Here is a 15,061-nt window from a genome sequence, read left to right as displayed (position 1 = left end):
AGTGCTGCCTTTTTCATTCCGTTTCGTCGAGTCTGTGCGATGGATGATCGACCAAAAAAAAACCGAATGACAGGAAGTATGGAACGGATGAAAATTAAGAACAATTTTATCGCTTCAAAGCATCATGCGAAGCTTCAATGATAAGCAGAACGTGAAACTAGAAAAGGAATTGTTAGAAATTTTCAAATTAAAGATACAACACCTTTTAATTAAAAATCAGTTGAAACTTTTTTAAATATTTTAATAATTCATTTAAAAAACACCAAATGCAGTTAAAAATGCCCACTTCATAATGCAAAGGATATCGCATTTGCTTTCGATAGCGGAATTAATCGATCAACCGACACCGCACACTTTGGTCGATGAAACTCGTTGCGTAGTTGTTTCTGCGCTAACCCCATTATCCGGGCTCAGACGATTCGCACCTAAACGCTCTAATGTCAACGCGCACGGTGTGCTTCACTGCTAACGTTTTCGGACAAAATATTGTTTGGGAATTTAAAACTGTCCTCATCAAAACGATAAACTATCCAAAATGATTGGACGGCCATCGGAATTAATTCAACTTAAGAAACTTAAAAAAAAAACACAAAAGCTCAGCTCCATTTTAATTCTACCCTCATATATCGATTATAACAAACACTTCGTTCTTCTCGTGCTCCGGCTTCTGGTAGATTTGCATTGCCGAGTACGTGATCGCCTTCACCTCCGTGCCCTGCGGATGTTTGGCCAGATCGAACTCCTCGCCGTAGCAGTTACACTCGATCGTGAACTGCTCCAGATCGAACCGCGTTATCTCGAGCTTCTTGCAGATCAGGAACGGTTCCGCCGAAAACAGAAACAGCAGCTCGTCGAGAAACCGGTACAGCAGGTTTTCCAAATCGTCCGTCGGATCGGTCACGATTTGGTAGCATTTCTGTATCTCCACCTTGGGCAGCTCGGTCATGTAGCCGAACATGGCCATCCCGCACTGCTCGAACGCTTCCTGCAGCGTTTCGCCCCAGGCGTGCAGTCTGAAAGCAGAGGAGGGAATGTCGGGATGGTATATTACTGCGTGGACTATCCATTTTCCGGGCAACTTCGGCACTTACTGCACATCCGCCGTGTGGTCCAGATCTGAGAGTATGGCGAACGGAAGAGACATGAGACAACGGTTTGATGGGTTGCAGTGGGTCAAACATCTCGGGTGTGTGAGATTACTTACATTCATATTTCACCTCCGGCACCACATGGTCCGTCGTTTCTAGTGGTATTTCCATCTTGATGGGAGGCACGTTCGGACTAAATTGCTTCCAATTATCACTTTACGCTCGCATGAAGACAAAACTGCCGTATCATCGACGAATGTAGCGATGTTGTGGATGATTACAGTTATACAACCAACCAGCGATTTTGTTGATTTGCCCTTCAAAAAATAAAGGGATTAATTTAATTCTAAAGATAAACAAATTCCTCACATCGATGGATATGCATGACTCATACAAAAACAATTCTTTACGTTTGCCGTAAACATCTGCATTTGAGAGTCCATTCACCATTCTAATCGCCATTACTTACCAATAATTTACAGACTGATGTTTGATATTTTACAATTTATACGTTTTCCCACCTCTTTTCCGAATCCGCAATATCACCGATTCCGCATTTTCGTGCACGATTGCAATGTTTACATTTTTCGCACCCGCCTGGTTTGACAGCTGAAACAGCAGCAGCCACCTGTCAACTGGGCGCTCCAAGGTGACAGCAGCAGTAGCAGCAGCAGCAAAACAGCAAAACAACAAACGCAACTTTCCTTTAGATTTCACCAAAACGCAAGATGTTGGCCCACCACGGCGGGCCCGTAAACTTTCGCATCATCATTTAGTGTTCCCTTAGTGCAAAGCCCACACACACACACACCACAAAAGCAAACACCCGGATAGCATTCCGCCCGGGGCCTGGGAGTCAAGGGCGAAGCGCATCGGTTTGTCCGGATCGCGGGTGCTCGCACCAGCCATGAAGAAGCTCACCGGAACGTTCCGCAACACGCAGTGGGATCCGTACCTGCTGGTCGCCCAGATCGTGGCGATGCAGGCCCTGCTGTACGTTAGCCTCGGGACCATCATGTACGTGATGGACTTTTTCGCCGAGGCGAACCACACGCTGGACCACATATTCGAGTATCACGTAAGTGAGAACGACTGCTTCACACGGAGGAAGTGCCTCTTCCCTACCTCATTTTGGTACTGATCTCGCCGTTCCTTTTGCTTCCTCTCACCCCCGGCAGGAAATACACGTAACCGATCTCGGCGGACGATTGGTCATCGTTGCCTTCATACTCAACTCTCTAGTCGGTGCCGGGCTGCTGTGGTTCGTCGTGCGCCGCACGAAGCTGTGCCTGGACTTTAGCTTTACCTTCCACTTTACGCACCTGGTGATATGCTGGTGGTACAACGAGGCCTTCCCGTCGACGATCGGCTGGTGGATGCTGAACGCGGTCTGCGCCGCGCTCATGTGCGTGTGCAGCGAGTTTCTCTGCCTGAAGACGGAGCTGAAGGAGATCCCGGTCGGGTATACCGCGCTCAACAACAAGGTCGATCTGTAGCGTGTGCAGCGGCACGTGAGGAGGGGACGGGACGGCGTTTAGCAAAGCAGGGACAGGTTTCGCTGAGCGCAGAAGAAGGATAGCGGCTAATGTGTGGCACACGCGTTCCAAGTAGGTAGTAAGCGAAGACGGGGAAGCCGAGAGGGGGAAAGGCCATTGCTTCAGGGATGTATAGGCACTCCAAAGGGGTGGGCGGGAAACGCGGGGGGAAGTTGGTTGATTTGTGTGTTTGTGACCCACGGCTAGACACACTCAAGCTTTACAAGTAAACACTAATGGCTAAGAGTATTTTTAACTTATGTTTCGTACTACTAAAACAAACAATAAACCCGACGGTAAGAGAAGGCAAGCTTAAGCGTGCGCGGATGATGATGCCTTTTTAATCGTGTAAACGTTCGAATCAATTATCGATTCGGCTGGTGGGCTGGTAACAGCCGGATCGATAATTCCCATCCTTCCGTGTCTCGTGCGGGAATGCTGGATGGGGCAGGACTAGTGGCCCGTTTTTTTTGCTTGCATGAGAGGGCAGAATTGATACATCAAATGGGTGGACTTTGAAACGAATTTTGTTTTGTTCACCATTTAGCACGTTTCGACTAACGACGGACGAGACGGTCTGCCTGCGGTGCGCTTTAAAAAGGCGTAGACTACCGGCCACCGACTGGGTGGTGCGCACAGTCGGGAAGATACGTTTGCCGGCTCAATATTCAATCAGGGACACTGTGCATGCCGTCACCGATCAATACACAGAGAGAGTGTGTGTGTGTCCAGTCCATTTAGTGCGCCTGCAAGTAAGTGGACGGCCTATCGCATCGATCCAGTCGTGTGGTGTGTGGTTCAACCAAAGAAAACACGCCTTCCAAGAAGTCCGTAGAAACATATCTCTAAATATTACGTTTATCTTTGTTTGTCTTTTGACTAATTAAACCAGACGAAGCAGCAGCTGCAGCATTCGCGAAGTGTTCGCTCCACTATCGGTACACTCTGTTTGCCGAGATATCTAAACCCAATAAAAGTCTGCTTTTGCCATTCGCACGCTCTAATTGCTGCGCGCCGCCGTTTCACACGTTGTTCTACAACAGACGCAGCAGCAGCAGCAGCGACCACGTGCGCGCGCGCTCTCTCATCTTCGTGCGTAGTGCAGCAACCGGTTCCGCTTGGGGCGAGGGGCGCTACGGGATGAACGTGACGGAAGAATCCATTTCTCCGGCAGAAACATTCGACTGCCGGAACTATTTGCCACCGTTGAAGCTTTACTATGCGGGTGAGATTGATCTCGCATGCTCCTCTCGCTGCCCAACGCCAAAGGACACGCGTACTAAAATTAGTGTTCTTTTTTTTCATCCCCCTCTAGAATACATCATCCCGCTGAGCTTATCGCTAACCGTTGGCTGCATCGTTTGGCTATGGGTAACGTTCGTGTTTGTAAAAGTAATCAAGCTCATCAGACGCCAAACAGAGAAGGGCCAGGTGATGGTGCTAATCATCGCGAATACGGTTTATTTTGTGAGTATGAGACGGGTTGCCAGGAGGGAGGGGTGAGAGATGTGGGGGCTACCTTCAGCCAGCGTGACCGCACACGAACTGGCCGTGAAGCGCTGTTTACCGGGTGCCGATGGGACCACAGTGGCCACTAACCTCGCCGTGCCGTTTCGCGCTCGTGCGCACATTCCAGACGGTGGTAACGTTCAACGTGGTGGCGCTCCTGGTGCCGCACGTGGCCGTCGTTTGCGACATTGTACCGTTCGTGGCCTTTTGCTGGTGTATTTTGGTGTTCTTTCGCTACCTGAAGGAGTCGGTGGGCGGCGATTCAATCATTATGGGCCTGTACGAGTCGAAAGCGCTCGATCCGCCGAAGGTGTGTCCCTGCTTCCGGTTTATCTACGACAGAAAGTGAGTGTATTGGGAACCGCGCAAGGGGAGATATGAAGGCAGGGTGTGATTTTAAATGAGACTCATCCCTTCCAGACGCCAGCTTCGAGCGATCCGGTTCGGCATTCTGCAGCTGCCCATTTACAACAGCGTCGTGGCCAGCATACAGCTGCTCATTTTCTCCTACGATAAGGTAAGTACTTTGCAGACCTTTTGTGCATACAAAAACAAAAAGCTTTCTTCTAAAAAAGATTCTATACTCCTTGCAGGATTTGTTTTTTGATGCCTTCTACATCATTCTACCATTCATCATAACGTCGATCGTGTTTTACGTCGGATCGTCGGTATCGTTCATCAAAACGGTCGCCCCACTCTATCCGGACAATCCGATCTTTGTAAGTTATTATTAGCAAAGCTCTATTTTTAGAATAATAAACAATTTCATTTACTCCCACAGAAACGATTCTTCCTGCTGCAGTTGGTGCTAATTATTACCAAACCGCAGATCATTATACTGGAGCTCATCTACAATCTGTCCACCTTCGAATGTACCTTGGCCGGCGAGCCGAAAGTGTACATAAATAGTAAGTTTTTACAGGACAACAGAGGTTACAGGGTGTTTCAGGTGGTTCTCATAGTTGTGGGACACTTCCCTGACTCTTTCCTATTGGAAGTGAACTTCATATGTTGGAAATTTAACTCTCCTACTAGATTTCCTATTGGATTTCTCAAACAAGAGTGCTATCGAGTCCAATTACCATTACATTAAGTTCCATTCTTGTAAGATAGAGTCAATAAAATGTCCCACAGCTAGGAAAACTCTTTAAAAACCCTGTATTGTCGGGTTAGCGAATTAATTTCCCACAACGTTTGTTTTCCCTTTTGCTTGCAGTTATCAAACAGCTAGTAATTTTGCTCGAAATAGCAGCGGTGACGATCTGCTCGTACAAATTCTACACCGGCCAGGAACCGGCGGCCGCTGTTGAAAAGACTGGAGTGAACAATACCGGCTACGAGGCTTAACAGAAAGCTTGTGGACGGTGAATCGTGAACAAGTAAACGTGCTACCAGCTAAGCAGTTAGCAGATGATTTTACCTACCTGTAATGTTAATAATTAATTTATTAAATTGAGCAGTAAGGCCAAGTGAGGTGCAGTAGAGGAGAGCATGAGCAAATACAAATAAGTATTAGATTCCCGCCCCCAGCAAAACGAGCCTCTCGCGTTAGGAGAGTTAAAACTGTCACTTAGACTGTAATCCAATTCAAACAACACGTTTGAAGAGATGCTTCAGGGCGCAGCGTAATGATCTGTTAGCTTCTCATCATTTGCTTCTGAAGGGGAATCCTCGCCAACGCAAACGGACGACTTTAAATAAACCCCATGGTGAACAAATAAACCCAGGCGACATTTAATATCATAATAAGAAATAAATACTACACACCGCTAATGATAGCAGAGAACCAAGCTGATTGTTTGCATGGTGCAACGGCAAGCGAGGTGCATCGGAACGCGTGCCATTATGCCCTTTTTGGGGCTAGAAGAGACGGTAAAGTGGCAGCGGCAGCAGAGCAGAGAGAGAGACGGCGTGTTTTTGTTTGCAAACAACCACGTCTTCGTCTGCTGTTGCGTGGTTGCGCGATAGAAAAAAAGGCACCACACGTGCGTATGCTTTGCGCAGCCAAACACGAACGCGAGCGACTGTGAGCGGAGAGCGCGCGCGAGTGCTTTTGCGGAGTTTCTCAACTCGCCCCCGCGTGCTGCACAGCTCTCGCATCCGCAACCACCCCTTAGGTAGACGCGCTGGCGGGATTGCTGCGATCAAAGAGTTGCCGAGCGCGCAGAGAGGCGAGCGCGTAGTTTCGAGCTGTTTAGTTGCTGTTCAGGTCGCACCCGATCCGGTCCGGTTGTATTGCGATTCCCTGCGTCCGATGCCAACGCGCCTCACACACTGAACACAAGCATAGTGCTGGGTGGTGGTGGTGGTGGCTGGGGCATCTCGTCAGCGAGTCGTAGACATTGGGCAAACCGGGGGTGAAGTGATCCGCATTACCCTGCATTCAAGTAAACCGGTGAGTTGGAGATGTTTGAAGTTTGGGGTGAAAATTCAAAATTCCCAAATCGTTAAGAATCACCGGCACACAGGCGGCAAAAGATCCTCTCAAACAGGGCAGCAGGTCAATCAGCCATGCTGCCAAGAAAACGGCGATGACATAATGTTGTGAGCCCAAAGCGTACCGCTCAGCATCCCCCAGTGTTTGTGTGTGTGTATGTCTGTGTGTGTGTCTGTAACCAATGTAACAACGATCGTTAGCGAGCACAGACAGACAGTAGGCCATGCACGCGGTATCCCTCCCGTGACCATAGAAACCCCCGGGGTGCTGTGAAAGTAAATTTTCCTGTTTTCTATGCCTGCGAGCAGGAAATCGTGCGCTCCGAAGTCGTCGGTGGAAAGTGTTTGTGGCGTGGAAAAGTGCATTGTGGTTGCGCCGTGGATTGGAATTGGGGGGATGGTGTGCATTCTAGCCGTGTGGTCAGGTAGCCCCAATGACCCACACCTGGGCTGCCTGATGATAGTGTATGTGTGTGTGTGTGTGTTGAGTAATCGTCGTCCAATCATCGTGATCTGATGGAGGTGCCGATATCATGATGATGGCGCACCAAAACCGCCACCTTCCTCACCTCCAGAGCAAGAGTTATTAAATGCTTTGGCATTAGAGGTGGCGCTTGATTGTACCCTGTCGGTGCGATACGCTGTGGGTTGAAACCGGCCTGCCAATAAGCCCAGTGACCGGATGGTTCGTCGTGCTGGAGTTCAGGGATACATTATGCAACACACGCTGTGTGTTTGTGTGTGTGTGTGTGTCCTCATCTAGTGGTGAATGGAAAATGGTCAACACAGAAGAAGGACACACGTCCAGCGGGCTACTGAGACCATCGCACTAGCAAACGCTAGCATTAGCAAGAGTGTGACACATGTAATTTGATCCTGCCATGTTCGATTAGGGTAAATTGCTTTCGCATGATTGATTGGAAATCGAGAGCAAATAGGATGGGGAGTGTGGTTTTGAGCGGGTCACCCCGTCCCAAACTCCGTAATGAGAAAGTTCAGCATCTGTGCGTGTACCTTTACAGAGGGTATAGATATTGCACCCCTCTCTCCCCTGCCCCTATCATGGGCAAGCTTTCTCATTTGCTGTTGAAATCCTAGAGTCTGTTTTTCCACCCCGCAACAAGTGTGACCTAACGGCGCAACACGTTGATAGCTTTTTTTTCTATTTTTTCGCCACATCTCGTTACGACAGCACGAAAAAGCAGCATTTAAACAGCGACAAAAGCAACCTATCTAAACCCCCAAGCACAACTAATCTCCGTGCACCGCGTGATCCGTGGAACGCGTTTGTCCAAGGTTGTCTCCCTCCCAAACCGCTCCGAACAAAAGCAACAACAACAAAAACGCCATTTTTCGACAGAGTTTTAGCCCACGATGGTGGTTTTCTCCATCGGTCGTCGTCACACAAGACGGGAGCGACTACGAAACATAGAAACGCTTTGAAAGTTGACTCACTGCGCACTGCACTGTGGACGACCCTGTGGCCGAGGGTGTAGAATGAGTCGCCTGCAAGAAAGGCTCATCGCGCGCTCTGTCACCGCTCGTTGTTTGTGCATTAATTTATGCACTCAATAACAAAATCACACACACACACGCATCATATACTCCAGAACCGAAGCACCGAAGCGCGGCCATTGGCCGAAGGTTGATCGTTTTGGTGGGGTTGTGGAATCGATATCGAAGCCGTCCGTTAGACGGACCGTCCGTGACCATCGGCAATAACGAATTATATGCATGCTGCTCCATGCATGGGTTTGTCATTGAAACACCACACGATGTGCGATGCTCTTCGGAAGCGATGGAAGAAGCAGTACAGGACCGTTGAAGAGGTCACAACTGGTTGCAATGACTAACGCAATGCTGCTGGAAGCGGTTTCCCTTCCATCACACGAAACACCGATCGCACCGAGAAGCAGAAGGATCACTCCCGAAACGGTAACCTTGACTTCGGTGGAATCTCCAAAGAAGAAGGAGAAGAAGAAGAAGCGAAAAAGTGGTTCCGCCCCATGCGGGAATGAGGATCGTTACGCAAATTGTTACGTGCCAATGATGTGCCAACTCACCTGGCAACCTTGCTAATCAGAGGGCCCTCGTGGCCCGCAGCCTCTTGTATATGTTGCAAGTAGTACGCATCTCTTGCGCACAGCGCACAGCGATCCCACTTAAAGATCTCTGCAACCCCCCCCCCCCCCCCCCCCCCCACCCCACCAGAGCAATAATGTTGGTTGTTTTTCACTTTTCTTTAAGACGGCTTAAAAAGAAAGAAGGTTAAAAGGGGGTAAGGTAAGGGAAGAAAGCGAAAAGTTCAAAACCACACTGGCCGGCCCCAATCGGCACTAAAATCCGTCCAAGTGTTTTATTTTGCTGCGTGACCTTTTGTCGCACAATCAATCAGCTCTTAATGAAATGGGGTTTAAGAAACAAAAAACAAAAATCCAGTTTCAATGCTAATTGGTATTCTTAGTTTCTGTTATTTCTTCTTTTTTTTTACTCTTATCAGTTAATTGCATTCAGCAGGAAGCGCGAAACACTCTGGCGCACGGTATGCGCTGCAGAAATCTAACTGGAAAAGTTGACCGATCATCAGTATCCAAGCACCGGTTTTTGTTTGTTTCGTCTCGTCAAGCATAAGAGCTGTGTTGGTTTTAAGAGCAACGAAGATACACAGACACATAAACACATGCGCCACGAATAAGGAACTGGTGCGAAACGGTACGCATAAAATTAAATGTTCACCACCCGGGGCTGGCGTTACCCCGTCCTCCTGCGCGCTTCCTTCTTTGAAGGTCATCCCGCGCGCGTTCGCATTGGTGGTCGCCCCCATCCCAACAACAAAAAAACCGGTATCCACCCTCTCCCCCACACACACAGTACAACAAAGGACAAAGGAAACGGCCCCGCGTGCGCACTGTACGTTCATTGATAATGACCTCTCCGGTTGGGGTAATGGTGTCGGTTCGGTACACCTTTCCAAGTACTTTTCGCTCTTAGGGACACGCACAAACACAGACACACAGGTGTGAAATGCTGTTGATCCCAATCTTATGTTTCAACAAATATTTCATGTTTTGGGGCGCTGGGTATTGCTTCAACCCTTACTGCAAACGGCTAATGTTTTAAGCATGAATGAATGGCGAACGCTTTTCGTTACCGACCCGTGTGAAACATATTGATCGACGAAGTTACATTGCTCTAAAACTATTTTTGCTTCGCACATACCTCTCGTGCGGTCACGGTAGAGCGCACGGGGGGCGCCTCTTTTTAGCCGGCAAAAGTGGTGCAATTAGTGCTTTGATTGATTTCATTAGCACACTACGCTTAATTGGCGAACGAGCGGGGTTTCTCCCAAAAATGCGTCCTGAGGTTGCACTTTGATCTTCTCCAAATACACACGTGTGTTTACACATGTTGAAAAGAGTTGAAGAAGCGTCAAAGAATTATCGTTACTAGTTGGGCATTAGTGATGGGTAAATACGATTTTTTACCGGAGTCGGATCGATACGACTCCGGTACCCCTTGGAGTCGGACTCGGAGGTACTCTGGACTGTTTTACCGGGGGGAGGGGGGGGGGGGTTTCGCACGAGCAAACCTCCGGACTCATTGACTCCGAGTCACTCCAGATCACTCCGGATCACTCCAGATCACTCCGGATCAATCTGGATTACTCCGGATCAGTTCAAATGAGTCCGGATCAGTCTGGATCAGTCCGAATGAGTCCGGATCACTCTGGATCACTTCGATGAATGACAATGCGTCTAGAGGACATGTGTAGCCGTGTAACTTTTCTATGTCTCTTTTGCCTTGTCCTTGCCTTTAGATCCTGATGAGTGAAGCATGCATACCTTTCGGGTACGTTCGGGGTATAAGCTCTGTCCCTCTCATGTTAATAGTAAAGATAGAATCGTATGCCATCGGCTCTGCATTCGGGCGTGGGCAGGCCCGTGGACGCCGTCTGTCCGCAGACATTCAGACTCATTCGGACTGATCCAGACTGATCCGGACTGATCCGGACTCATTTGAACTGATCCGGAGTAATCCAGATTGATCCGAAGTGATCTGGAGTGATCCGGAGTGGTCCGGTCTGATCCGGAGTGATCCGGAGTGATCCGGAGTGATCCGGAGTGATCCAGAGTGATCCGGAGTGATCCGGACTGATCCGGACTGATCCGGAGTTGAAACAGGTTGTGATCCGGAGTCGGAGTCATATTCGCATCGCATCGGAGTCGGAGTTGATCCATGACTCCGCTCCGGATTACCCATCACTATTGGGCATCGAGATCATGTCGATCGAGAATTTTGAGCGGTGATCAGCAAAAACATAAGCATCAGAAGGGCAGTACTACGCCACTAAGGAATGATTCATTGTTGTTTTGTTGAATTTATTGCAAAAGGCAAAGACCATCTTAAAAGCCTCTCTCTCTTCCAGCATTCACTGCCACCAGATCGTTAATGCATTTGGTTCTATATTTACCAAGCAAAGATCGCGAGATCTTTGTGAAGATGATGTGTGATGGACAGCGCACGCGAATCACGTTGTGGCGCCCCACGAACCATTCATTTTAAGCGCCGTTGTAACGCAAACCAATCGCCAACATCGGAATGGAATTCCTTTGGAGAAGTTCGTCGGCAGATGGATGGTTTTATTGAAATTAATAGACGGAGTTCAAGATTCTCTTATTTCACCGTAACTAGAGAGAGTGTGTGTGGGAGAGTCTGTTTGCGTCACGCTAGGGCACGACGATCACGTGGATAGTGGTGGTGGTGATGATTGGCGATCATGAAGAGTGAAAGAGCGTACTATAAATAATGAAGAAAAATCATCTTAATGAAAGCCTAACAATAAACAACCTTCTAATAATAAACACATCCAATCTATTGCTCTATTGCTATATGTTCTGATGTCTCGCGGTCTGCAAACGATCTCAGCAAGCAACTGGGCGGCAATATGGATACCAACGAAACGATGTCGGTGGACATCCTTGCGGAGGAAAACTTTACCACGACCGGCGACGAATGTACCAATGAGTTGCCCACCGTACAGGAATATCTTGATGGTAGGTAGAAGGAAGTCTTGGCCACAAAATCGTTCCAAAGATTCCTTTTTTGTGTTCTGTTTCTCCCGTAGGCTTAACACTCCCAATCGCCATAATAATTGCCGCCACCGTGCTGCTGAGCATTGGCACGTTTAGCATCTTCTTCAAGAACGCCTATCACATCCTGCACCGGACGCCGAAACAGTTCAAAACCAAATCCATCCTGCTGCTGACCATCTATCCGGTAGGAATCGATCCAACCCCCAGGAGCAGATTTTTGGAGACATTTATTTAACGCAGTTTCCTCAATTTTAGCTCATCACTCTGTTCGGTGTGGTGTCTGTGTCCGTGCCGCGTGCCTTCTTCCTGTGCGATACCGTGATGCATGTGTACTTCATGATCTGTGCTTACGTTTTCTTCAGGTCAGTGTATGACAACTCACCATCAGCGGTGGACCGATCAAGCTTAATTGTAGTTTCTTGATTCTTCCCGTTTATTTTTATCGCCCCACTCCAGCCTGTGCATGCAGTATGTGGACGGGGAAGATGCACTTATTAAATCGACCGATTCGCAAACCTTCTCCCTGCGCACCCCACCGCTGTGCTGCTTCGTGCCGCTGTTCAAACGAGCTCCCGTGACAAAGTGAGTAACGATCGACATACACGACCAGGGGGGGCGTGGGAGGGTTTATAATTGCCGCTATTTGCATGTCGTGGGGCGCACAATTTTCGATCTTTGATAACGAGTTCTTCCCATCATCGTCATCATCAACAACAACATTATGATGCATTTTTCATCTGACGCTCACGCTGTCATTTACAGAAATCGGTTACGGTTCGTGCGTATGCTTATAATGCAGCTGCCGGTCGTACAGACTGCTCTCTTTCTGGCCCTGAACGTAGTGTTTGTGGAGAATTATGTAAGTTCCTGCTGGGGGGCGGGTACAAAACCGTGCCGACATCCTAATGTCTAATGATCGCTCTATCATCATCTCCCACCAAACAGCCCAACTTTAATCGCATCATCCTATACTTTGTGCCCATGATCGTCATCTCTATTCTGCTCGGTGTGTGGGGATTGAACATTCTCGTGCGAATGCTCGCTCCACTCTACTCCGACTTGAAGCTGATGGTTTGTGAAGCATGCTCTTTCATTGCAACTGTGAACACGCTTTTCAATGCACTTTGTTTGTTTTGTTTTCCAGGGCAAATATTTCGTATTGCAGGCGGTGCTTATACTTTGCCGGATACAGCCCCTCATTATAGCGGCCATCGTTAGCAGCAGCATTTCCGACTGTGCCTTTCCCAACACACTGCAGGTGCAGAAAAATGGTGCGTTTGATGCCGTTTTTACCGTTTTTTTTTACATGTTAGTATGAGTAAATGTTTGCTGTTTTCTTTCTTTTTAGCTATTTTTCAACTTTGCCTGTGCTTTGAAATGATGGTACTATCATGCTGGGCCTCCCTGCTGTACAAATCGCCCTCCATCATTGGGCCAGGCTAGGCGTGAAACGACGGGGGGGGGGGGGGGGGCAAACACCACCAAAAATCCAGCATCTCCTACTTCAACACGAATAGCACAGCTAGGCAAAGCTGATCGTAAATTTATTTGTGTTTCAGTGTTTTAAATGTGATACCATAAACCACCGTTAATCACTGCCAGCCGGTGAAACGCTTGGCAAGATGTACTAGGGTGCAGGTCGGGCAAAATCTCGGCCCGCATCTCTCGTTACATCTTCCCAAGCCGTACACGCTGCTGGCCAGGATGAACTGGTGGTGTATTTCGATGGAAATCTTTATCAAATACAATAAAATCGAACGAATAGCATTTCAACCAACCGTACGTACGTGTTTTTTTTACTTCCTTCACAAAGAGCCATTGCCTCCGGTGGCTGACAAAAAAAAAAAACAACCCGGACAAACCTATTTCCGATGTATGATGTTCGTACCTGTGCCGAGTGCCTTAAACTTAGATTTCGTTATCACTATCGTCCTCGTCGACCGCTTCCTGGCCGGCCCGGTTTGCCGCGGCGTACACCTCGGCCGGGACGGTCTTATGGATGCCGTTGGAATCCTGGCACACCCAACTGAGCTCCAGCTTGAAGTCTTTGTCCTTCAGCTCATCGTGCACTTGGTAGATGCTGAAGCGAAATGAGGGAAAAAGGTTGATTTTGTGATTAAATCGAAAAGGCTTGGCTGTATATCCGATTATTTAAACTGGACTTGATTTCCAGCTAGGCGGATAGAATCAGTGTTTATAGGGCCGATAGATTAACTTACATCTTGCCGGCCGTCAACACAAGGTCCTTGACGCTCATGTCGGAAAGCTTCAACTTTTCAATTTCCGTCTTGGCCGTTTGTTTCGCTTTGCCGACGGCGCATCCGAAGTAACCCTGGAAGTAGTAATACATTGTGACTGTAGCTAGAGTTGTGCTACTTTCCCCGGTTTACTTTTGCGATAAACTTACACACGACACTCCCGACGGGTCGATCATGTACATTTCGGGACCTTTCTCCTCCGACCACGAGGCCAAAATTACGCTCACACCGAACGGACGCACGGCACTGTAGAGGGTGTACGCGTGGAAGTAGCTCGACAGACGGTCGTTCAGCTGCTTTAGCGGAATGGGGCGATTGTTCTGCTGTCGGTAGCTGGCCGCTTCCTGGCGTGCGATATCGACCACCGCTCTACCGTCGGTAATCATTCCACTGATGGCCTACAATACGAAACAAACAAGAAACGTTGGGAATTAGCATCAAAACCTCGCTGCCACCTTTGCCCCGCTCCCTTTTGCTTACCATTCCGATGGAAGTATCGATGGTAAAGATACGCGTACCGCAGTCCGGCTCGTACAGTTTGCTCGTGATCAGTTTTTCAACCGCCAGCACTACACCGTCCTTGCCCCGCAGACCGATCACCGTGCCACTGTTCTCCACCGCTTTGGCCGCGTACTCAATCTGGAAAACGCGACCATCGGGCGAGAACTGGGATGCCGACAGGTCATACTGAAAATGGAAGCCGACGGTAACGAACCCGGAACGATTAGTTCATTCGTCCCCCATCGAAACGAAAACAGAACCACCGCCATAACCTCAAATCGAAAACAATTCGACCATTTAGCAGTCGGCGGTGGCCCAAGCACTCGCATTTACTTACACCGGTTCCGATTGAACTCATTTTTAATGGAAAGTAAACTGTTTACACGAATGCACTACGGGGAACGTGAAATTAACAATCCGCTTGCCGGATGAAACAGCAGAAATTTACCTTCGCAAGCGATGAGAAACAAATTCCGTTTTGACAGTTGCCCCTTCTTGACGCGGGGCTTACTTCACGCACGCACGTCACACAAGCAGGGATAAAATCTGCCCAAGCTTCTTTCACCCACACGGCACAGTGACGTTTTGGTTCAAAATTGCAATGACAGCACAGGCAAATTAAAACGCACGGCTCGAATTCG

General features: G+C 48.5%; 5 protein-coding genes across 6 annotated transcripts; 3 read left to right on the top strand and 2 right to left on the bottom strand.

Annotated features, from left to right (window-relative positions):
* Positions 1–592: 592 nt before the first annotated feature.
* On the bottom strand, positions 593–1,736 carry LOC1281148 (protein archease-like). 2 transcript variants are annotated; one of them, XM_061644458.1, is made up of 4 exons: positions 1,610–1,736; positions 1,205–1,405; positions 1,092–1,116; positions 593–1,013 (listed from the first exon to the last, which is right to left on the bottom strand). In XM_061644458.1, the coding sequence occupies exons 2-4, from the start codon at positions 1,257–1,259 to the stop codon at positions 620–622; spliced, it is 474 nt and encodes a 157-aa protein (XP_061500442.1). In that variant the 5' UTR covers positions 1,260–1,405; positions 1,610–1,736; the 3' UTR covers positions 593–619. The 2 variants fall into 2 exon arrangements, with proteins under 2 accessions (XP_061500442.1, XP_321087.3); XM_321087.5 differs by having other exon boundaries at positions 1,558–1,720.
* Positions 1,737–1,995: 259 nt separating this feature from the next.
* Positions 1,996–2,939, top strand: LOC1281149 (protein SYS1 homolog). Its single transcript, XM_321088.4, has 2 exons — positions 1,996–2,166; positions 2,267–2,939. Exons 1-2 carry the CDS (start codon positions 1,996–1,998, stop codon positions 2,582–2,584), a joined length of 489 nt encoding a protein of 162 aa, XP_321088.3. The 3' UTR covers positions 2,585–2,939.
* Positions 2,940–3,071: 132 nt separating this feature from the next.
* LOC11175587 (uncharacterized) lies at positions 3,072–5,854 on the top strand. Its single transcript, XM_003435934.2, has 8 exons — positions 3,072–3,375; positions 3,516–3,848; positions 3,939–4,090; positions 4,260–4,477; positions 4,553–4,649; positions 4,726–4,851; positions 4,914–5,040; positions 5,349–5,854. Exons 2-8 carry the CDS (start codon positions 3,764–3,766, stop codon positions 5,477–5,479), a joined length of 936 nt encoding a protein of 311 aa, XP_003435982.2. The 5' UTR covers positions 3,072–3,375; positions 3,516–3,763; the 3' UTR covers positions 5,480–5,854.
* A 459-nt stretch (positions 5,855–6,313) lies between these two features.
* LOC3290539 (organic solute transporter alpha-like protein) lies at positions 6,314–13,443 on the top strand. The gene is made up of 9 exons (XM_550843.5): positions 6,314–6,527; positions 11,495–11,622; positions 11,694–11,845; positions 11,917–12,023; positions 12,118–12,243; positions 12,424–12,520; positions 12,607–12,732; positions 12,806–12,932; positions 13,010–13,443. Exons 2-9 carry the CDS (start codon positions 11,514–11,516, stop codon positions 13,102–13,104), a joined length of 939 nt encoding a protein of 312 aa, XP_550843.3. The 5' UTR covers positions 6,314–6,527; positions 11,495–11,513; the 3' UTR covers positions 13,105–13,443.
* On the bottom strand, positions 13,429–15,007 carry LOC1281150 (proteasome subunit alpha type-3). Its single transcript, XM_321089.5, has 5 exons — positions 14,758–15,007; positions 14,400–14,606; positions 14,069–14,317; positions 13,881–13,993; positions 13,429–13,741 (listed from the first exon to the last, which is right to left on the bottom strand). Exons 1-5 carry the CDS (start codon positions 14,776–14,778, stop codon positions 13,570–13,572), a joined length of 762 nt encoding a protein of 253 aa, XP_321089.4. The 5' UTR covers positions 14,779–15,007; the 3' UTR covers positions 13,429–13,569.
* Between the last annotated feature and the right edge of the window lie 54 nt (positions 15,008–15,061).

This window comes from Anopheles gambiae, chromosome 2, assembly GCF_943734735.2.
Source record: "Anopheles gambiae chromosome 2, idAnoGambNW_F1_1, whole genome shotgun sequence".
In the NCBI taxonomy this organism is placed as follows: domain Eukaryota; kingdom Metazoa; phylum Arthropoda; class Insecta; order Diptera; family Culicidae; genus Anopheles; species Anopheles gambiae.
Note: the sequence above shows the minus strand (reverse complement) of the source record. Positions and strands in the feature narration are given on the sequence as shown.